This window comes from Ambystoma mexicanum, chromosome 11, assembly GCF_040938575.1.
Source record: "Ambystoma mexicanum isolate Mex_15411 chromosome 11, UKY_AmexF1_1, whole genome shotgun sequence".
Taxonomy (NCBI): Eukaryota; Metazoa; Chordata; class Amphibia; order Caudata; family Ambystomatidae; genus Ambystoma; species Ambystoma mexicanum.
In genome coordinates, this window is record NC_090934.1 from 446,710,821 (window position 1) to 446,735,931 (window position 25,111).

Sequence of the window (25,111 nt, forward strand, 5' to 3'; positions counted from 1 at the left end):
TGATATATAGCACAAGAGCCCTTACGAGTGTAGCGGCTACAGCTGTGGAAATTGTGTGTCGCTGGAGAAAACTCACGCTCCTTTTGAGAAACGCAGCTGATCCAAAAAGGTGTGCTTTTAGTGAGTTCCTGAATTGTAAATAGCCAGGCTCCATCTGAGCAATGGCAAGTGGTACATCTGGAGGGGTGAACGTTGATGGTGGAGAGATCGCCCCTTATTCATTTACATCTGACAAGCTATGATGGCGTTGTAAAGCCGACCTTGGGCATCTGAATACAAATGCATGGATAACAAAGCTAGAATGACATATTACTCTTTCATTGTAATGAATCAAATAGTGGGAGGGGGCAGAGGGCTACATCCATCTTCAGAATGAAATAATTTCTTTCTGAATTCAGAATGCAGGCGCTCTGAATTCAGAAAGATATGTTCTGGCACCATGGGTTGGAGGCCTCATGCTCCCTGTGCTTCAATGTGTAAGGAAGGAGCCAGGATGCTCTCCCTGCTTCCTGGTTTGTGTCTGGTGTGGTTCAGCGAGCAAGCCAGTGGCTTGGAGTCCCTGTAGGTAGATGAATTCTGGACAGAAGATAGCACAAAAACATCTATTTTGTGGATACTGTATGTTTATGATGCATTTATGTGTATGTGTGCCTGCATGCAAGTGTGTGTTCTGTATTATGAAGTGTTTGTATTAATGAGTGAGTGTATTGATGGCTGGTTGGGTGTGCAAATGTTATCAGTAAATTAGTGAGTGAATATTGTGTGAATGTTTGTGTGCATTTGTTTGCAGTGGGCCAGCTGCACAGAAGCAGATTTTGGTGACTGTGAGTGAGAGGCGGGGAGGGAGATTGGAAGGGTGGCGCTTGCATTGGCAAAGTAAATAGGAGTGTGTCCTTTTGTGAAGATACTGCCATATATAAGCAGACGCAGCTTGGAAATGTTTTCTTCTAGTATCATACGGGTATTAGGTGCAAAGCAAACATGATTATGTTCTTATATAGAGATATTGGCATATATATTGGTGCAGCCATCAAGTACATGTATGTGCATATCCAGATTGAAAACAATTTTATACTGGTATATATTTGGGAAAAGGTATCATGTAAATATATTGTGAAATGCTCCTGTGCATGATTGTTGGTAGACGGGAATATTTTAACCCATTATTCATGAATATTTATTGTTGTTGGGAACCCCTGAATGCCCTTTGGTTGGTTCGCTATGCTCGGTTGCTCTGGCATATTTATGGGAAATGTTTACAGCCCTCCAATTAAAAAAGTCATCAGTTGCCAATTGATACTTGGCTAATGGGTTAATAGATATGAGTGTGTGCATGCAAGGATGGTATCCAGGCCATTGGCATTGGAGCATTGACATGTTCTTACATGTTTTAATGTAATTTTTTGGCAAAGAAAATTTGACAAATGTAATCAGATGGATGAGGGTTTGGTCTGGGGATTTATAGCAAAATGGGATAGGCAGGCTTCAAACTTTCTTTCTGTAGCATGGCATTTTTTACTCACATAAGGGGCCAGGCCAATATGATGTGTGTTCTTACAAGGGGAAGGTAGGCACAGTTGTGCAGTCAGAAATTAAATGTTTTCTTACTGTGGATTTGCAGGTTTTACTGGTGTTAAGAGCACAGTTACCATGATGAGTGTTCTTACAGGGTGGGTCATGGGTGAAAGCATTTGTGCAGCCAAACACGGAAGTGGTTCATTACTGTAGCATTGCATGTTGTACTGGCGTGGAGGACACATTTAACATGAAGGGAATTCTTACATGATAGTGCAGGGGTTTGGGTAAGTATTTTGTTCAGCCGCAATAACATATTTTCCTCTTGTGGTGGTCGTTGTTTACCAGCACAAAGGGAAAAGACAACAAGAGAATGCTTGTACATGTGGATACTGCCATATTCTTATGCATCATTATTTTGCATAATATTACTGCTTATTTCATGATGGGAGGAACCCAATTGGGGGATTTACCTGGTTATAAAATATAACTTGCAATACACATAAAGCTCATCTTGACTGATCAAGCACCTTAATTTACACATGGAATTGATACATTTCAAGCTTTTCTGTATCTCAATTTATTCTTTAACAACACTTTATTTTTAGAATACATTATTTACATTAACATATTTGGATGGTACATTTGGTGTTAGGACTGAGAAGCCAGGAACAGCTGCCTTGTTTCTACTCTAGGTGAAAGAATTAGGGTTTGAATGAAACACATACCTCTTTCTCACAGTACAGTGCGTGGCATGCCCAGGCAGCAACAAGATAATCATGCACATTGTGCATGCATGTTGATCCAAGCTGGCCCAGAGTTTGGCATGGCTGTGCCTTGTTGTCAAGTTTTGTTGGAGTGCACGCAGCCTGGTTTGCAGGGGGTCCCTACATTTTTGTGTTATGCCATTGTCAAAACCAGATATTAAATTATGCCTCCTATTATAACGATTTGTATGCATATTGGCCTACGCCAAGTTGCTTAAAATTGTACGAGAATAACTCTCTACGGCAAGGTCTTGACCTTAGAAATTGATGTAAGCCGCCATCTTGAATCAAGCCTCCATTTTAGGTTAGAACCGCCATTTTGGGTTTTTTGTACAAAGTCACCCTGTAATCTAAAATGGCCATCTCGTGTGCCCTTGTTCTTGCCTTAACCTCTCCAACCTCTATAGGGGAGTTAATGTCCAACCTGCCTTCAGGCTACATGTTAGGGTCATGTAGACCTTGTCCTTTGTTGGCCTCGGGAGCAGGGGATTACTTGAATTAGCAATGTTAGACTACAAGTATACAAGAACAGTAATGCTATCCAAATATAATATGTGAAACATTTGTTTGGTCTGTATTAAAACAGCATGTAAAGAGTGTAAATGTTAAATTAAAGAATAATTAAGTGTGTTAGTAAATATATTCAAAAGTAAACCGCATGCACGAGATATGTAAATTAGGAAAGTGAACATGGCACGACCCTAGCCCAGTGTATAAATAACCTGTAAGAGGGCTGGACATCATTTTACAAATTGTATAAATGCGTCGATGTCCAGCTAGGAAATTCTGTTCACTGCTCACATTGAACCCTGCTGGTGGTCTCTGTGATGTATTGACAGCCAAATAGCTATTTGTGTACTTTGTTGAATACTGTTCAGTTTTGTAATAAAGATTCTGGGAATCTTTACAAGCCTGTGTCGGTGTATTGTCCTTTGCTTGGTGTAACAGCCGTAATAATGTATTCTTTCTGATTCCACACCACTTGCCAAAGTATTTACTCCTTCAAGTCTTTCCATCTGCTATTTATTTATATGAAAACATCCCCAATGTATGCAGTGTGAACACAAGAGGAACCACTGCTTAGTGCACCTGGAGATTCAAGGTAAACCTCCCTAACAAGGACCCATGTAAAACCAACATAGCAGCAGTGATTGATGTTTGATGAAGAGTGTATGTGGACAAAGGGCGTGGGCTAAGCAGATATTTTTAGGTTTAGTAAAGGCTGATGCACACAAGATTGAACCAATGCTAAAGTGATGGTAAATGACCCTCTAAGATATTTCTAGTAGTGTCTCCCATTTCAGACCCTAAAGGCTACAAGCACACCAGAATAAACACTTCCAATATATGTAACACTCATGTAAATTCACAGGTAATGTATTGACAGTGTTTTTATCTAAATCAGGAAATGCCCATGAGCATTTCAGTTTTGTACAACTTAAATAATGGCTGATTCACAAACCTAAAACTAGGACAAATCTGGAGATGCCTTTGAGCAAATTTGTTTGTGTAACTTTTGCACATGAGTATCTCAAAGATACTCCAGACATCTGCAGATATCCTCCAGGTGTAGACTTTGTGAATAGGGTGTAAGAGGCATTTGCAACACACAGGAGTATTCCCCAATGTGTTCCAGTGCAAATGTATGTGAATATGGCCCACTGTTTACTAGCCTCTATATCAAGAATATCCATCATGTTTTCTGTCTTGAGTTTTCAGGTTTGGACACAAGAGAGCAGCACACCCATCCATCTGTTCCCACGAGAAGCCTACTTCTGAGATTTAAAAGGAGTTCTCCCATTAGTACATGACTATGGAATGTTTAATGTTTAGTGAAACATCCCATCAAATTTCTTCATGTAACAAATCAGTGCCTATACCAGACCTGGAATGTAAGTAGGAGCACCCTCAATATTTAGCCTGTAATGTCTGATGTAGGATTTGGTCCCCTTGAGAATCGCCCGTGAGGCCAGCATGGCCCTGAGTGTCTTGCCCTGAATCCTTGTGAAGAGGGGTGTCAAAAGACATTGCTGATATTAGAGATAGCAGACCATATCCACCTGTGTATTGACATGGTCAAGGTCTTTTTTCCTGCTCTGGCTGCATGATTAGTTGCAAACAAGTTTTCTGAGATCCTGAAAGAATTGTTTAACAAATAGTTAAGAACCGCGCTTGAAATGTGCATTTGACACATCTCTTCTTCAGAAGTGGATGGTTCAGGGTAAAAGGTAGGGATAAGAATGTCCTGAGACTAATGAAATTTTGTGAGGATTTTGGAAAAAAATAAGGGTCATATTACAGACTGAGGCACTCAAATTGAACTGTCAGTAGTGTAGGGGAAGTTACAAGGTCCCTATCTCCCACAGCCTCCTAGCCAAGGTAACTTCCACCAGGGACACAGTCCTAAGAGTCAACAACATCAAATCACTTGAATACATTCGCTCCAATAGGGAGGATTTATCCTTAATCCTTGAGATCTGAAGCAAGATTTCTGGGGGGCACCCAACACAGGGGGCTGGGCTCTGACAAAAGGAAGCTTTTCAATAATAGACTAAAAGAAACCTCCCCTTTCAATAAACCCTCCAAGGATTCCATGAAGAACCTAATAGCTAACCACTGGGCCCTGAGAGATTACACTGATAATCCCTTAGATAACCCTTCTTGGAAAAACTGCCTGACTTTAGAAATACTACCGTAAAGAAGAGGAATGTGTATTCTGATCCATCGATGTGGTAATTCTGGCTTGCTGGATGCTGGGTGTTCTGAACGGTTGCCTTAACCTGTTCTGAGCGGTCCCTTTCATGCAGGCTCCTACTTTCAATTTCCAGAATCCACACGTGAATCTTTTGGTTTCAAGACCATCGACCTGATCTGTGATTTGGGAGGATATGGGATGTAGCAGCCAAACCTCTATCACCACCAGTTGTATACGAACTGTTCGTTTTACAACTGCTTGAATGACAATTGACCTTTTCACAATTGACCGAATTGTGAAGGTCAATTGTACCATATATGTGGGGGGGAAACCCCCCACAACCCCCACCCAACGCCAAACCCCCATATATATCGGTCAATTGTGAAAAGGTCAATTGTGACCCTTTAAATTCGGTCAATTGTTCATTCGAACAATTGTAAACGAACAATTTTGGTAATGCCATCACCACCAGAAGAATAAGAAATCAGAACCTACGAGACTGATAAGGAACCCCAGAATCACCTCCACTCTGGTATCCCTGATGTTTGGACCCCCTTGGGAAGTATGTGAAAGGCCTGCAATACACTTATGATTTAAGATACAGATATAATACCCCACCATTTTGCTCCCCTTCATATGAACGTGTAACAGAAGGAAATAATTATCACATTCTCTTGGGAGGCAGACGTGTCCAAGGATCGAGTCATGAATATGAAACACATTTTCCAAAAAGCCCAGGGAGGCAAAGTCCATTCCTGGGAAGGAGAAAACCTCCTGTTGAGCAGTTCTATAGCTGTGTTTCTCCTGATTTGTAATGGCCCCAGGATAGGCAGACATTTTAAAGCATGTCTAATGTCCTGGTGTAGAGCCTAGAATCCATTGAAGACTGCATAGAAGTGCAGCAGTTATGGGTGCTGCATTTAAGGGATAGACTCAACCCCACACACATGTTGTTAAGGGTTCTGTCCACTTCATGGGTTCTAGATAGGGGACTTATCTTCCTGTGAGACTGGGCAGAATCGTGTCATTTTTCGTATTCTGAGGGTAAAGCTTCAACAAGAAACAAGACATTTGAATAATTTCTGGCTCTTTCCACTCATGAAAGATCTTACTTTTTATGTCTGAGATCACAGGCAAACCATGGTTTGCTGCATGGTTCAACTGGAGAATGTGGGCATATTTATCAAGGTAATTGGGATCCAACAAGAGGAAACCTAGACTTTCTGCTCTATCCTCTAGCACCTCCACCCCTATTTCAATGGATAGATATGTTCCTCTCTGTTCATAATTATCTCTGAAGGAATAATCCTTCCTGTAGGATAAGGTTGACAAGGATGAAGAAGGTGACTTGAAAGAGAAAAAAAAGGATAATTGTGCATGTCTTTTCTTTCTCTTCCCATTTTCTTCCTGCGGGGTCTGTTAAACAATCTGCTTTACCTGAGCATAAGAGAGATCAAGTTTCTTTTGTTTGTTTACTTCTTACTCCTTTTTTTGATAGAAGATCAAGATTCAGATTCAGAAGGGTAAGAAATAACATCCTGCATTGTTATGATCTTCCCCGTGGATGCCCTTTTACCCGTAGGAACCCAGCCTGACTCAGAGTATCACAAAATAACACGAACTACTACAGGGATGAAACTTCCATCCCAGAGTGTGCATGCTCATATAGGCTCAAGGGGTCCCAGAAAAATGAAGGTCATCAGGCTGGAAATTAGAGCAGGTGGCATTCCATATACAAAAAAAGCTAAGAGGGAAACCCACGTGGCTGCTAGAGGGCTTTCCTACTTACATTCTGAGAAAGAATATGCCACAGTGTGGGAATCTCTTGACTTTCAGTGTCAAAGTAATGGCTTTGCTAGTGCCTTTCCGGATTGCATACCTAATTGTACCTTATTGTTACTTAGGTTTATGTTGAGACTCTTTGTAGACATATGCCAGTTGCATTGTTCAAAGACAACTTTAGATTGAAGATTAGGGTTTTGAAAAAGCAAGAAATAACTTACATTGACCAAAACTGAATTTGACTTGAAAAACACTTTTTAAAAGACAAAAAAGACTCCATGGCCCGCGCCAATTAGCTCTTTTAGATCAGGATACAACAGGGCATTATATCCTTTACCTCTTTCTCACCCTATTACTTGCTTCATTGGAGAAGGCACACCACCACACCAGGTACACCACATATCCCTGACAGGTCCTCGCCCTATTAATTTGATCCTTAAAGTGCTACTCAATCAATTGATCATCCTGTTTATTGGTCTGACTTTTGTACTGCATTCAGTGTGGTCAGGGCTTGTATTTCTCTCTTTGTTTGCCTTCTCTGATTCGAAGGATCCTTTGACTTTACCTTTCCAAAACTATTATCAAAGATATAAACCTTCCTTGCACTCACAAAGGGTAATTTAAAAATATTTGTAGGCAGAATTAAATACCTGTCAAATTTGAAAGAACTCAATATGCCTATTGTTAAGGTTGGAGATACAGTACTAAGGAAAACATAAGTCCAAAGGACAGTGTTTTAAAACAGAAATGAGTTAACCTACAGAATACAGCTAAAACCCCACTTTTTAATTAACTTTTTCATGATAGCAAAACCAGAACCCACCAAACTATACACACACCGCAACGTCGTCCCAGAGTAGGCACCCTTTGGAATAGAGATATCACCAGAGACCAAAATATGCCCACCTGACAAACCCCCCAGAAACTGACATCACAAAACTGAATCAAACTGCTGCCACTGTGAATGTTCAAAAAAGCTGCCTATTAACTCCAGTAGAAAGCACAGGATACCTAATGTGTGGAGGGTACCTAACATTGACCTGACAACAACCAACAGAATCCCAAGAGGGTGTGTACTCCCCTGAGCTAATCCGCTCCACTCCAAAATTAATTTCCAACTTAAAACACACTTGTCCGTCCCAAATGTATGGCACCACAGGACTAGCCATAAACACTGTAAAGTTATGAAGCGCTACTCTTTAAACTTTCTCACTCTCCCACATCAGCAGCTATCAGCACCCAAACAACAATGTTTCGCCTTAAGTTCTTGGGCTTTTCCCTCTATTGACTAGTGTCTCCACCAAACCCATAGAAATCATACCAGCACAAAGGATACAGTAACTTCCCACCTGCACCCAACAGTACCACATGTTTGATATCTACCTATCCTTCTATTTCAAAAACCTTCACTTTCCCCCCTCTTTCTTTGCAGAGCCATGCACATTGAGGCCGACAACAAATGTCAGAAAGATGCGATATAATCACTTTGAAAATATGCTGACATATTTGGTTAAATAAAGCTTCAGCACTCTATCATATCTATTGGAGGAACATCTGAGAGAGTTCTTGTTGTCAAGCGCTTGCTCCATAATGCTGAGTTACTTTCATTGGTCAACTGTATCTGATTTATCTTTTGCCATACCACTGTTTACCATCCTCTTATTAACTCCCTTTTCATCCAAAAGAAGCAAAAATGCCCAAACCAATCCGAGGCCTTCCCTCAGGCATGCCTCAAAATGTGATTCTACAGTTTTGCATATTATAGTGCAGCGGATGCCACACTATACTTAAGTTAAGAATAGAGATACATTGAAAACCAAAAAAATGAATTTCTAATTACTTTAGACTCGCAAGACAGATTTGGCTGAAACCTTTCGAATAAAAGCTTTGGCACTAACCCCAATCCTCCAATCCCCCACCCGCCACCCCGCCATGCCCTCCCATCCAGACTGAACATTTTGGGAAATAACACACTGTTTCGACCTAGTCCCCGTTAATTTTCCCATATAGAAAAAGTCCACATTTTGCTACAGCACACAGTCAAAACTGGTGGACGGAACTGGACCAGACATGAAATAACTTGGGCACACATTGTTCATTCGCTATCTGGGAGAAGTCTGGGGTTATTCCATCTAGTAGTTGTTTAATATTTGATGGAGAAGGGGGTGCTCCCGTATCCCAAAATATTAGCTATATCTTCCATGGTGCTCTGCGGCAGAGAGTCTTTTCAGAAATGAAAAAGCCTCCATTGTTTTTGTTTTGTTTCATACAACAGATATTCAGGGTTATTTCTGAAATATTCCTGTTAGCTGCAAACAAGAAGTTGAAAAAATGACAAAAAAGATGAAATGGCATCAGGCTAGAGGTGGGGAGGGGGAAAGAGGATGCCATGTGACATTGGGGAGTTGGTGGAGGTTCAGGACCAAGTTCAGAGCTCGAAAGTTTTCGAATATTCAGGCTTATTTTTCACATGTTCAGGGTTATTTTTTACTCTGGGCTATTTTTGCATTTTCATGGTTATTTGTAGAACATTGCTAATATAACCACAGATACGGGAAAACAGTTTAAAAAAAGAGAGTTACAAACATGAGATTAATAGAAAAAAGTTGACTTTTAAAGCTACAGTGAGGTGTGGGCTAACATATTGGGTCAACATGTCAAGGGGTGCAATATGGCTGTGGCCAGTGAGCACAAAGGCATATTGGGGGAACATGTACAAGAATGGCTGGCCCGTACAGGGCTATATCCATTTTTTGTTTTAAGAACTCTTGCAGTCCCTACTAGAAATACCAATGTTACTCTTTCTAACAGGAAACTGATCACTATTAAAAGAAAGACTCCCCACTACAGTGGCCTTTATTACCTTGCAAGACCCAAACAATTGTATGTTTTCTATTGTTATTTGACTGTGCTAAAAATTTGTTATTAACACTTGTGCAATTGGGTTTTGTGTCTTGCAAAATGTAGGGCTATGCAGATCTTGTGGCATTATTTTAAGAACGCCTGGCTTTGCTAGTAAAAGTATCCATTCCTTTTCAATTCCGGACCAGGCTGATCATTGAGCAAACATTGGCAAAGCTAAAAGGTCTGTCTGTGTACATATGAAGAAATCTAAAGGGTAAGACTTTGTTTGTGTGAAAATGATACCCTCTTCATTGGCAATGATTGTTCATGGCATGCTGCACCCAGATGTGTATATATATCAGAAGACCATCAAGATTAATTTGATTTAATGTCCTACCTTTAATGGTGGGAAATGTCTGCAGGTGTTGTGGCCAATTTACAGCTGGGTCCTATATACCTTGATGACACCTGCATCAGGATTAGCTCCTGGCCATTAGATCAGTAATATGACAAGTGAGGTACTTGCGTGCACACTCTAGTGGCTCCGCTGTTAATCACTGACTCCGGTAACCAGTGGATCTCCATTATTGCACTGAGTCTTGTGTCTTTTATTAAGTGTGATGCTGCTTACCAATGTCAATGTGTGATGTGATGCGTGTGTATATTCTCGTGGTTTGCGTAAACAGTGCACAAGTGCATAGTGCTGGCAGCACCTTCCGCTCTCAAACATGGATTATCTTTGGAATGGAATTGCAGGAATCTGCTGCTAAATAAAAATAAATCTCCTCCATTTTGCATAAAATATAAGTTGCCATGAAAAAAAGCCCTAGATGTTGCATTCATGTTCAGGTCAACATATATCTGCTTCAAATCATTGTGGAAAGGTTCTGTTTTTTCAGAAATGGAACGGGTGAAAATACATGACTATCCACTGTTGGTCAACTGTATTTGATTAATCTTTCCATGGTGGGAAGATGGCTTAGTTATGGAAGAAGCGCATGGTTCTACACTCTTATCGTTGAATCTCGTTCCTTATTTGAATGCTCATATAGAATGTCCAGTTGGAAGCTATGCAACACACTGCAAACATGATGCTGCTCGTAGCCTCACAGTGAGATACTTCTCTGCCATATCACCATTCTTCCTTTCCCTTCATAACCCATTGTAAGTATAACTGCAGACCGGGTCCAGTTAAATTGCTGATTATTTTTGCTCAGTATTAAATGTGCCAAGTGGGGAAACATTTTGAATGACACAAACTCGAGAACTATGTGACTGAACTTATATAACACTGTGGTCAAAGTAGTGTGACTGGTTAAGGGCACCCACTGAGGACCTCAGTGATTGCGAAACTCCATTGGAGTCTGCCTTACACTGACATGGCCTGCTAGAAATTCTGAGAGGGTGTTGCATTCCACTTGTTTGTGAATGCACCCTCCTTGCCCTAAAATCTTTTGCTCCCATGCCCCCCAAAACAAGTACCTCTTCCATATGGGCTATATCTCAGTGAAGCTATAATATGACTAGAACTGAGTTTCAGGAATGCAGGTCAGTCAATTTCCATCCTGTCTTGAAGAGGCATTAGGGTGTCACTCATTATCTGTGAAGTTCAGTATGCTCATGGTGCAGTACACCTTGATTCACAGTGGCTGTTGTGCTGTGCTCATACCTGCATTCTCGTTGTTGAATATCTGAAACATATCCGAGCTGTCAACCTGGTCTCTATGTTTTGCATCTGAAACAAAAGGCATGTATAGTGTTATGTGCCTCAGAGAACACAGCTCTACATGTGCCCATAATGCCAAACACCCAATGAAGTCTTTATGTCGCTATACATACCATCTTTTCCTGGAGTTTCCAAATAAATCTGCAAGACAAAAAGCAATCACATTATTGTTGCCCAACAAAAATCACAATTTCAGATCATCAGCAACTCTGGTTGGGTGAAGTGGAGGACTGGCATATTGGGAATTTAGGAAATCTGCTGCAAGCTGGCTGCCATTTAGGGGCTGCTTGAGGCAGGTCTACTTGTGTCTACTTATCCCGTGGCCTGACTGTCTGACAAAAGACTGCCTGCAGGACTGAAACTCTTCCTGACCTGATAAATACCAAATAGTTGCTAATGTTTAGTTGGTTACAGGTCCCCCAGGTGCATCTGTATCTTCAACCTTCACAGAATCCAGCTTAGCTTCCACTTCTGTGAGATCTTCCAAGTCAGCAATAAACTCAAATCACAAAGTGAATCACATGTTTAAAACTGTGTTGTTTGCTTTGTTATAGAACATCAAAGGATCTTAACCGCAATAAAGCATGCATTGACCTTAGCCATTATTTTCTTTTGTTACTTGCGTTTAACTCTTTCATTCTTGTCACTAATAAAGTAGTCAAAAATAGAGGAGATTCTTTAGCTATTTTGTTGCTTGTATTCATCCATTTAAGAAGGTATAAATGAAGACACAGAAAATTAAATACATCATGCTGCTTTTGCTTAGCATGCTCTATTGAGATAATCTTTAATGCAATGGGTTTACTTGGGAAAGTCAGCTCTACAAAACAAACCATTAAAAGATAATCATTTACAAATAATTCTGCATTACTGTGGAACTACAGCTGGAAAATGATCTAGTCAGGACCCCAAAATCTAGACTGCAGCTCAAATCTCATCCGCACCACTTAATCAAAGTGGATCACCTTGAACAAAACCTTAACTATGGTTGTTGAGAGTGCGTTCAGTCTGAACAGCTGTTGCGAGCTACCTTGATGCTGTTTTGTGAGAGGTCACTGCACTGATATTGTGCTATTTGTTTGCTGCATGTGGAGCTTGGGACATTGCGGCTGCCCAATGTCATGAATGAATTCCTTGGAAAAATACCAGACTTCCACTTTTGCGCTCCAAATATACATTTTATTTGATTGATTACATAACTAACAAACTATGGTTGTGCCTTACCTATCATCGTTGCTAGGAGTTATTTATTTCACTATGTAGAATGGAAAGTCTTGCTCATGATTTAATAGACTGGAGTGGAGCTCCAATAAAGTGACCCTTCGTATTCTACACACCACATTTGTTATTTGTTTCTCTGGGGAACTCAAGGAAACCCTACTTGTTTTCTATTGTGCCAGCATGCAGAACCAGGGTTTATAATGTGGATGTATCACCAAGAATATCGTCAATAATCATATGCTACAGACACATGAGAAAAGGAAGCACATGAAACAGGGCTCAAGTCACGCATGTGGACGGAGTCCCCCACTTTTTTCAGGAGTCTGCCACTTTTTTCCGAGGGCACTTTGATATGCTAATTTCTGATGTCACATTCAATTGGTATGTTAATGGGTCCCCCCACTTTTATTTTTAGAACTTGACCATGGACATGATTCATCTGCTATCTCTTTATTCCATTGTTTTGGTTTATTGTATTCATGCACTGCCATTCAGCCCATTTAAAGTGCTCCAAATTGAGGCAGATTGAAGAATTATGGTGCACAGAGGTAAAAAGATCTACCGAATATTGCATACAGTAATATGTTTAGTGAAGGAGATTCAGTAGATGCCAGGCTACCGAAAACTTACATTCACCAACATATTCACAAGATCCCACTGGGCCTCTCTGGACTTTTCCCCAAAACGAGTACATTTCCCCAAAACGTTGATGAACTTTGGAAAGCCAGTACCTCTGATTGGCTAGCAGAGCTGTCGCTGAGCCAGATTACAGCTGGGACGACCCTTTTCCTATTGTGACTGTGCTCACCATCACCCGCTAGACTTGCCAGTCATGCTACATGCTTCCTCTGGATCAGAATACCCAACATACAATGTGATTGCCTGGTTTACAATAAAAGTACCAAGCATTTGTTTTAAGACCTGGCATATGATGTGAGATCCTGGTATGTGATGGTAATACTTGATATATGATACAAGTACCTGACATTTGAGAGAGTACATGGCACATAATGCAATTGTGTGCCCATTTGATGGCCCTTTATGACGATGTCTGACATGTGAAGTGAAAACCTGGCATTTAGTGGCATTATGTGGCAAATTATATATTTTCCTGGGTGCTTAATTACAATACCTGATATGCAATGTGAGTTCCTTCTCTTTCATGGTGGCACCTGCCTTTGAATGTAAGAAGCTGAGCATTTCATAACAACGCATGACTTGAATATTTGCATCTGATTTCGGTGCATGGCATTTAAAGGCAATTGCTAACCTATGGTGTAAGTACCACAAAGGCAAAGACTAACATCATTGGTGGAAGAATGCTTCACACAACCTCTTACCTAAGCCTAGGTATCTTATCTTCCCTAGTGCATCATGGCCAAACAAGTTCTTCATGTGAATATTAGGCATGATATGGGCATGTTTGTCATATAACGTGTGAATATGTCATTTGAGGACAATGCCATGAATGTGACCAGATCACATAGCATTTGATGGCACTAGATGATGATATACCAGGGCTTGTATTGTCATATGATGTGAGTTCCTGCCATTGGATGTCAATATGTGACAAGATATATTCCCACATTTACAGGGTATGAACCATGGGTCAATGCATTTGACAAAAATAATTCTCATGTGATGTGAGCTCTTGGACATTTGATGGAATTACCTTGCCATAAAGATACAATGGGGCTAATTGGCGTACATTTCGGCAGTACATTCACCAAATTATATACAAATTTTGTTAGCATTATCACCACTCATTACCTTGGACATACGACAGAATTACAAGGGGTAGCAGGGTGGTGTATAGCTCCTTTCTCGGAGTCCATAGTTTCCGATAGGGATTTGGGCCAAATTACCATGACCCGGAAATTCACTGATTTTTTCAGGTAAAGAGGAGATTTCACCTCAGCATTTTACTGGAGGGGAATCCTCCACTTTATTTCCAAATTTGAAATCAGTGGTTTGGTAGAGGTGCCAATAATTGCCTTACCACCTAAAGAAAGTGTCAGTACGCAATTACGGCCATTTGTTGTATTGCACAGTCAAACTCGTATTGAGGCCCAGTGTCACAACACAATAAAACAAAAACAATATTTTTTCATGCACACAGTCCAATCATTCTTCAACAGAAATGTGAAAAAGCAGATTTGTTTCTCTTTGACATTGAGGCATGTACTGTAAATATTCAATTTATGGTGCAACCAACTTTTAAAAACAATGGCAATACATATCTGTGACCAAGAATTATATTTTCTTTTTAATTAAACGCTGTTATAAAGTTTATTTCAGGGGGTCCTCTCATCTGTTTTAATGTTTATGCGAAAATAAACTAATAATACACGCAGGCAACTCACTGAACTAATCTCGGCCACATTGACCAAATATTTTCTCTGGCATATTTTTAAGCCTGGCTGACACTATTGCTGTGGCCCTTTACATAATGTGAAAGCATTCATGAGTATGCACACTGAAAGTACAGTGAATATGATGGGACACAAAATGGGTTTCTGCATCTTTGCCTTTTGTCACAGCTGAGCCTAGCTGTAGGGACACTAGTAAACCTCCATCCCTGCAGCTTTTAGCGCCATGACTAGCACCAATACCGGTACCGCCACCGACGTGGTGGTATGGAGACTTACCGGTATATTCCGCCCTTTGCGGGACCGGTAACTCCCCATTTGAAATGCCATTCCCCATTCCCATTTGAGCCCCCACAGGGCTCAATGGGAAGGTGGAAGGCGGCAATAACGGTACCGCAAATTGCGGTACTGTTATTGACCCCGGTATCCCTTTGCGGGTCCCGTCCTTAATGCCTGCTAAAACCAGGAGTTAAGGAAGGACCCGCAAAGAGACCTCGGAATAGGGCACAAAGGGATTACCGGCACCAGTGTCATTACCGGTGCCCGGTATCCCTTTGCGCCCGGGTCGTAATGACCCCCATTGACTTGCCATGAAGTGAAGCACTAAAGAAAACTATATGGGAACAAGCGACTGCGAGACTACAGGCAGCTGGGATGCTAAAATATGAGAAATGAATGGATGATGGATGGTCATTGTGAAGACGTGAAGGTGATCATGTGAGTGATAGAAAGTATGTCAATGAAAGACAAGGGGAAAATGAGGAACTGCAAAAGGCAGTAAAGAGAGAACAGGGAAGGGATTGCAAGCCAGAGAGAAAAAGAGATGACGGGAGGGCATCAGGAAAGTGAAAGAAAGAAGATTAAACTGTTCCTCTTCAAGGGGCAACTTCTTCATACCCCGAAATATGCATCCCTGAACCCACACAGCCTAATATTCTTGCTGACGACTACACTTCAAACTGTCGCCTTTCATTGTGGCAACTTATTTTGTTTGTTATTAAATAAAATAAATAAACAAACTGATTGCAAAGGCGAGTAAAAAAAGGGATAGAGGGAGAATGTGAGCCAAGAGGTATAAGAATAGAAAATGAATGTGAGAGGCAGGTAGAATTAGAAATTGTTACCATGGCCAAAAACAGAAAATCATAAAAGGGAGGCTAGAGGAACAGAAAGATGGAAAATGAGAGGAGAGGAAAGTTTGAATAAGAGAGGGTAAGTAGCAAAACAAGGAATGCAAGGGACTGGTTGACAAATTGACACTTGGGAGAAGGTGGGGAGAGATGGATAGGAGCAGAGTAAGAGCCCTGGATGAAGAGACATAATTGATCGACGAATTGGGAATCAAATGAGAAATACTTTGAGGAGGAGATTGTGATGATGCAATCTAATGAGATGACTTTTAGATTTGGCTGTTAGGTGGTGTGTTGTGCCACTTATAACCCTAAACTATTGTATAAGAGTATGGCTAGGGAGAAGTGTCTTATGAGGAGGAATTGTAGGTGTTGTTTGGTTATTTACCAACACATTGACTGCCCACAGCCATGTTAATCCCTAGGGCCATTGCCACCCACTTCCTGCCCCTCCCAGCCGAATCACATCCTCCTCGGATCTCTCAGATCTCTTTGAGCTCGGTTTTGAAAGCCTTCCAATCAAACATTGAGCTCCAAGTACCTGTCAGTGTTTTTATAAAAGCAGCCTTCTAAAATAGTGAATACCTTGTTTGGAGCTGTAAAGGCTCTACCAGTGTAATAAACATGTTTTAACCAGGTCTGCCTTCAGCCACTTGATGTATAAGCACTATGTGTGTCCTTCACTAAAGCTTGTGTAGATATTTTAGGCATTTGCCATGCACTGTTATTATGTGTCCAGCTACTTGCACCATTTTGCAGCTGCTACCATCAATGGCCATTTATTGCCACTTTGGCAGTGCTTGGAATTTGCCTTTCCAATGCCTACACAAAAGACAAATCGGTTAGTACTTCCAATTCTTGTTTAAAAGATGGCACATGTTTTCCAATAAAAACAGGGTTCTGAAAATGCAATGTTTTCTTTGATAAGATCATATAATCGACTAGAATGGTTGTGTATGTCTGGTTCGTCTCAACATTCCAGCTAATTTTGATATGCTGGCCCACCACATCCTAATCAACTGCCTGGCATTGTCTGCTCACATGTCTCCCTTTGCTCTGAAATGGTTCCAGTCATTCTTCTGTGATAGACTATTCAAAATTTTCCAAACTCTATTCCACAACTGCCGTTATTTCCACATTTTGACTCCTGCAAGTTTCTATTTTGTGCCCATGCTCTTGAACATTTACCTGTGGCATGGGGTAACATCCTGCAAGCTGCTGGAATTGTTTACACATTTACTCCAGTGATGGCCCCCATAGCAATGAGTTCCATCCTGAACCAAATTCAAACCAGGCTGAATGATAACATGCTATACCTGAACAAATCCCAAACTGGATTTCTCAGACCAGGATCACCTGAAACCTGCTCCATCCTTCATTCCACCAGTAAAATCATGATGATCTTGGGACCATGCCAAATTCAAGGCCAAAAAGTTCAAAAGACTTGATCTAACCTTCATTAATTCAAGGCTCATATTAATTCTGTCCTTGGTTCTGGTCACTGTACTCCTACACCACTCCACAACAAAAAAGCATTTCTCTCCACTACAAATTTCTGGTTCTTATCTCAAGTCCTTATTAACACAAAACTGGATCACCACAGTGTCATATTAGAAGGATCTGATTCCAGTCTAATGCATAAAATGACAATTCTCCAGAAGTCTTTGGCCAGAACAATATCCAGCACCAATCACCAGGAGTATGTCCACTATACCTTAAAATGACTCCACCGCCTCCTTCTCAGAGAGCTGTAGAGGCAGGGACCTCATTTCACCAAAATGCCAGGGGTAGCTGAAATGGCATCACTCCTAAGTGATATCACTATAAATGATGGAACACAACCTTTCACCCCTTGACAAAACAGGAAGTGACATCACATAGCATTGTTTCCAAGTACACTATGAAGAAAATGGTTACGATATCACTGTAAGAATGGATCACCATATGAATCATTAATATGAGCGCATATAGGTCCATATTAGCAAATTACTGTGAATGAAAGCAGACGTCCATGGCCGTATGATAATGAGGTGTTATTAAATAGCACTTAAGCTTAAGTGCTTCATATAGAACAAATATAAATACAATATCACCCAACCTGTGTTGGTACTCATTTATCAACCTCAGCAGGATGAAAGGATGAGTTGACCTTGCTGGTAGTCGAACCTGCAGATCACACACACATTGCAGCAGCAAGCGCTCAACCCATTGAGATATCTCACCGTCTATTGATATCAGAAAAGTGGCCTCTCCAAAAAGAAAGAGCCACATGCTGCTGGCCACAGTCCAGGAGCCTCATTGAAAAAAGAATAAAAACACATTTTTTTTAGGGGTAGCAATGGAGACCACAGGGGTAGCAAGAGAGATATCAGGGGTCACAGATGCAACCCCTGGCAACCCCTAAAATATGTTCTTGTATAGAGGCACCTTTCAGTTGCTGTTTCTGCTCTACAAAGCATTGGATGGAAATGCCCTGAACTTCTTATCCAACTTGATCTCCACCTATAACCTTTTGAAGATTCATATACTAACCTAAATGAAATACTTGCTCAACTACTCACACCACACACACTTTAAATCATCTAAACTCTGCTTCACTGGCTGTATGGTGTGTGGTCCCCATCTCTGGAATGTATTTCCCCAATATTGTCATGACACCACCAACCTAAGCCGATATTAATATAAGCTGAAGACTACAGGCCTTCTAGAATGGGCCTTATGATTGCTAAGTTTGCCATCCTGCCAAGCATGTTGAGGTTTCGCTGCGATATGAGCACAGTACAAATTGACTAAAAAAATGCATAAATAAAAGACTGAGAGGAGAACAATTGGAATCAGGAGTGACAGAGAAAGAATAATAATCTGGAGCGTAGAAATGAGAGAAAATAAGTAGTGGGAGACACTAGTGTTAAAGTCAGTTGAGGAAATGAGAAAAACAAGAAACTGATTGAATGAGCGAGTAGAATTAGGAGAGATAAATAGAGAGAAAGACAGTCAGCGACAGGCAATGTGGGATTGCAAATTCTTGCAATGCTGCTGCTCGCTCTGTAGATTCCCCTGGTGATTAAAGTTTACAACGAGGTAGTCTGCACCCCACCTGTTCTGTGAGGACAGGGAAACTAGCATAAATGCTGCCAGTAATGCACCAATCATCATTTTTAGTTTTGGCTGTTAGGTGGCGATGAAAAGCGCTATCTTTATGCTGAAACTATTGTCATTAAAATAAGAGCTTTCACGTAAGAGCTTCAAATAGGAGCTGTGAATGAGGGTATCTAATGCTTTTCAATGGAGATGGCATATGATGATGGATACATAGGCTTTTTGTGTTGTTTGGTTATGTGTTCACCCATTTGGCACCCATTTCTGAGTCAAATCTATATGATTTTTCAGCCATACGCACCCAAAACCGCTTTTGCTCTCTTTCCCGGCATTTCCATTGTGTGCATAATTTTGCAGCCATTTCAACTTCCAAAATTGCAGCCTCTATAAGTTATTGTTTCTAAAAAAGTTATTTTATCTTTTTTGTTTATTTTAAAAATATATACTAGTGCTATAATTACCTTTATTTATTTGGTATTAAAAATAAACAACGTGTTGCTATAGCTACAGTTTGTTACATAATGACTCGGAACATGTCTATGGACTTGCTTGTGGGTGATGGTCAAGTGTTTTCTGTTGGAAGCAGTACCTGATTTGTTGTGCAAAACGTTAGTGATGTTAGTAGGGCGTGATTGGGTCTAGAGTGTGTGTTTGTCTTGACAAGGTAGCCATTGTTTCAGCATTGGAGGAGAGAGGTAAGACTGCTTATTTAGTCTGTTGTTGTTACATTGTTAATTGTGTGGTGATATTTTTGCAAACTGTAGGTATTTATTTATGAAATGTGCACTACTTATGTGCTCTGTGGTGCAGTTATAAAGTTTTGGCATTTCCCTGCATGCCAGGCACAGTCAATGGTGCACTCCTGCTGCTCCCTTTCTTGTACTGAGCATGCAGTATCCGGTCTCAGTGGGTGCGTGAGATCCCAAAAAGTAGTGGAAAATCTCCTTCACAGGAATTTTATCCAACAATGTAAATACAATGTGCATTTTTCCTTCTTTCTAATCACTGGTTTGCCAGTTATTTGTGGCTATATTGAAAGTTCATTGTGTAAAGCCCTCTCCGCTTTTACAGAATCTGTCAATGTTTGTTGTACACTGTCTCTTGGCTATGTTGCTGGACTACTCCTACATTTCAGTGCACTGACAACCACCAATATCATTTTGATTGAATCCTCGTGTTTTGGAATGGAGCCCCAATCTTACGTTTGGTCTACGCTGTGCACTACTAATTGGAAACACTGCACATGATTTTAGAGATCCTTGGAGGGCGGGGGCTGCTTGTGACTAATGTGGTACATTTGCGAGTGGGACGTACCTATTTTAATGAGCATGTTCAGCGCAATTTGGGTTTTAAAATTTTCAGAACAAACATTTGTTCAAGAGAATCTGAGTTTTTTTCCTTACTAAACCAAGTTCAGCTTACGAAATACCCTGCCCTTAACTGTCATCATTAAGCCCATGTTTTACACCTCCAAGTTATACTATAAATGTGTATACTACATTTTACAATGCCATGCAACGCTGACTTTTCTTTGTATTTATGAAAACACGCTGTATCATGCTAATATCACTGCAGTTAAGTCAGAACTATTTTTTTCCCTGTGCCCCTAATAAGACTTGGCTTCTGCATTGTTCTTTGTACTTTGCAGCTAGACTCTTAAAGGGGAGACTAAAGACAAGACCACTCTCCACAGCAGACTATACGGTTGTAGTCCATCACTGTAGTGTAACCTGACTGCTGATATTTTAAGGTTTTGAGAGCATAATAAGGTTTCCTAGAATAAAGGGATGTGGAATAAAATCTTAAATGTGTTGAGCCACGTACATGTAGCAGTATTTGTGACCCAACAGAAAGAATTATTCTAATTTACAACTTCAACCACAGTGTGACACATGCAAGAATGAAAATGCCCTGGTCCTGCCATGTCCAGATCACAGGCCAAATATGTGAAGGTTGTTCTTTCACTAGATTAGATATAACATTTGCTGGATGCATGTACCTCGCATTGAACCTCAAAGCGACCACTCCCGTAACATGCTTGGCACCTTTGTGGTAAACGTGGGATCATTATTGGATCTTGAAAGTGTTAAATGCCCTTATTTATGTTGCTAAGTTCCAAGAAGATAAATGTGATTGTACAGGCGGCAGGAAGGTGATTCATTAGATCAACGATGAATTATTTGCCGGAGATGTTATATGAAACTTGCGCATGGTGGGAACATAAGCCATAGGTGATGTCAAGTGCCCTTTCCCAAACAAAAGATGGTCTACCTAACTCAGGTAGTGGGTGTTCCTCTGTTCTGAGATTTAAGAGCTCAGCTAACCATTTGTTGGTATGGGAGGATTCTGGTAACCAGGCTCATGCAATGTAATCCCATGTGCCATTTACAATTTGATTTAGTATGGGCTATTAGGTGTTGCCTAAAGGACAAAACTATTGCAGTGGGGTACAGATAGCCCCATGCATTTTAAACAATCACTGTCATGACGCAAAAAGAATGTTTTAATTGAATAATTGGGCCACCTCAGTGATTTGACAGCAGGGTTTGCTAGCTGGTGTACACGTACAAAGATGCCACTGTTTTCGTCAGATGACATGTAAAGGGGCCAACTACGGATATATTGCTTTTCAGAATCTGAAATGTCACCACCGTTTTTAGTAAAATTAACAAATAATAGTGATAAGCTGTTGATTTAAAATCGAAACACACTCGGGAGGATAGCTAATCTTGGGAGGATAGCTAGGGGGCAATGTGCTGTATTAGAAGCAAGACGTCATTGAGCAAAATGGGTTCGATCCCGGGACCGTGCTTAGAAACCTCTGGGTATTTACCACATTGTAAATTACCTATCATATCATAACATATCACTTATGTGAAAATGGATGCAATATCTTGCATTTTTAATACACTCAACTACATCTTTCTGACCATTTCACAATATCCCAGACAGGAGCAGCTTAACCCTGTTTGTTGAACACCTTATGTGCCTCCGGCATTATGCTCGTCCTGAACTCCCATAAAAAATCCTTACTTATGTGCCACCCCATTACTCCTTACAAGATATAAGTAGGGTGGTCGTGTGGTGCCCCGCGCATCTTCGCTTCACTCTACTAATTGCAAGTGATGGGATGATGGAGAGGGATGGAGGAAATGTTTCCAATGCATTGCATAATCTCCAAAACATATTTTATTTGACACATTGGTTATATCCCTCTTACAAGTGGCAGAACTAGAGGCAAGGAGGATGGTGGTTGCCGCCGCACTCCTCCACCATGCCCGGTTCATTCCCACTGGTTTCCACAAGGCAAGTGATCACATTGTTATATTTCGTTTTTATTGAAAAAAACGTACATGCACACCCGAGGGTGCATTGCAGCATGCACGCTTGCCCTCTGCGTGCTAAGAAACAGCAGCCACATTGATCATTTGTGAAAGTTCACCCAACATGTTCTTTTCCTTCTTGGGTGCGCCTGTGCTGCCTAGATTGGTTTCTGCCTGGTGCCTACATCCTAATTTGAAGAAAGAGATGATTCCCTGCAGGGCAAAAGACCTAAAGGTAGGTTTTTGGGTGTTTTGTCATATATGAATGTGTGCATCTTTGCATCTAATGTATGATATGTGTGCGTGTGTGTGTGTATGTGTGTGTGCACGGGTTCAGTCTTTAGCTGTGCATGCATGTTTATGTGTGTTACTGACAGTGTGTATGGGGGCTCTGACTGTATGATTGTCAGGTTTTGGGTATAAGTGTGAATGCAATGCCTGCATATATGGTGGGGTCAGTAGAAAAGCGGATGTCTATTGTGGACTTGCAGATGCAGTCATTAACATATTGTTGCACTTTTAGGTGTACTGTTGGTGATATGGCATTTACTGGATGTGTTTTCATGTTTGACCCTAGAACCAATTGGATATTGTTTGGCATTAACACAATTTTTCTCATAAAATATGGTGTAATTTTCACAATTGTAAACATTAATTCACAAGCATTGGCAATGCCAACAGTATGGGATTATGTGTAGGCATGGGAAACACAATTACCAGGCAAAGTCATAGGGGTATTAACTGCCCATTGATGGTATCAGGTGGAAATGGTGCGAGTACCTGGGCATCTAATAGCAGTGCCTGGTAAATTACTAATAATTGCATACAAGCCAAAAGTAGTGGCTTTGCCAATGCTTGTTCGATATGTGTGAGGTGGGAGAGGGCTTTTATTTGTACTGCTGAATGGAGCAATGGTATTTATCAGTTCCAGTTTCCATAAAAACGGCTGGCTCTGTTTGCTTTCTGCAATCTTTGCCATTAATTGTGAGACCGTGTTAGTAGTTATGTTTACTGGGGAGCAGAGTGGAATGTACTTCTCAAGGGAGACCTTGGCACACAACTGAAGACCCCTCAGCAGAGCAAGGAACAAAACCACCTTATCAGAACAGAAATGTGAGCAGGGAACAGCAGCCTAGCAAGTATATCATGTGAGAGAAAGGACCAGCAGCAGCAGTTTCATACCAGGTATGGATGCATTGGAACAAAATGTGATGTTTTCAGCCCAGGCACATCTCCTGAGAGCGAGCAACACACTAACCAAATAAGAGCAACTCTTATTATGTCATCTGAGTGAAAATAATGCATGAATAGTGTCGGAGCATGGATCGGAACAGCAGTATTGGGGTGTACGCAATGAGTCATCCATGGAGGTCCATGATCAAGTCTGACCACATGGAAAAACAGATTGCTTCAGGTGTAATCCTCTCTAATCCTCATTGGGTTTGGCTGATTGAAGGGCTGCCCGTGGGGTATTCTAGGGTACGAGACTGCGACTAGACTAGTGAAAGGCTGCTCTCTTCTGTGCTACTATAGGCATCAGGGCGTCGCTGCCACATGCATGGTGATGATTACTTAACACTTGCAGCTAGGATGGTCTACTTCCACGCATAGTTAGATTGTCAAGGTTAATTGCTGCAAAGTAATTGATTCTCTTTGATAAATAATGTTGTCACTGAAGCTCGCAACTGGAAAGGTACACTTGCAGTGGAACACATCTGGGGGCATGGTGTATATGTAGGAATATATAACACTGCAACCAAAGCACTCACCTGGATATGTACACCCACACTGAAACACACCTAGGAGACTGGCAGGTATATTGTTAACACAGACGCTTCCTCTAGGGTTCCCACCTGTACAGACACACTATGAGTGTCATACACCAGGGTGTCTGTCATGCACAAAGGGAATCAGGCATACTCTCCGTAGGACTCTCACCTGTACAGGTAAAGTAAAGCAGGAGTTCACCATCCATAGGGTGAAGATGACCCATACTCTGCCGTCCATCCTCGGGTTGTTGGGAGATCTTGGATTATCTCTATCCTGTACAGCAGGGATTTTTCTTCAGTCAAGTTCCTGCTGTATGGATGTAAAGCTCTGCCGTTTATATACCTTGAGAAGTGGAGCATCAACCAATCAGATGCCAGGATAATGGGTTACACGAGTTTATGCAGAAGCCATTGCCTTTGAAAGAATCCTCACAGCATTAATTAAAGGATGGGTCGCCCCAGGAGTTGGGGAACAGGTTGTCAACGTGAACAATTCGATTCACCACAGCCCCTGACTGAAGATAATAGTTTTGTTTTCTTTTGCAATATTAGTTCCGCTAAGATCACAAACACAGAGCATTCCTTTTATGAAAATTCTGAATTTGAGATTAGATACAGGTGCACTCAGGTATCACTCAAAGTCCAAAAAGCACTGCAGCTCACAATTCTGTACGCCACTACAAGTCCATGTTTAATATTATTCCGATGGACACATGGCAGGCACAGGGAGACAGAGAATATGCAGAATAGTTTACCCCAAGTGTTCATTTTAGCAATTGTATTAATCTCTGAGAGGTTTTGTGCCATCTAAAATACAACACCACCGTTTGAGTTTTTTCTGGAAGAGGAAAACGTCAGCACAATCTTCAAT

General features: G+C 41.0%; 1 protein-coding gene across 1 annotated transcript in view; it reads right to left on the reverse strand.

Annotated features, from left to right (window-relative positions):
- LOC138504722 (embryonic protein UVS.2-like) overlaps positions 1-24,552 on the reverse strand; it is a 60,385-nt gene extending 35,833 nt beyond the window's left edge. Inside the window, exons 1-3 of the mRNA XM_069625259.1 lie at positions 24,410-24,552; positions 11,443-11,470; positions 11,273-11,338 (exon numbers count right to left, since the gene is read on the reverse strand). Coding sequence (XP_069481360.1) covers positions 11,273-11,338; positions 11,443-11,470; positions 24,410-24,478 — 163 coding nt within the window. The 5' untranslated portion in view covers positions 24,479-24,552. The remainder of the gene's footprint in view (positions 1-11,272; positions 11,339-11,442; positions 11,471-24,409) is intronic.
- Positions 24,553-25,111: the final 559 nt, after the last annotated feature.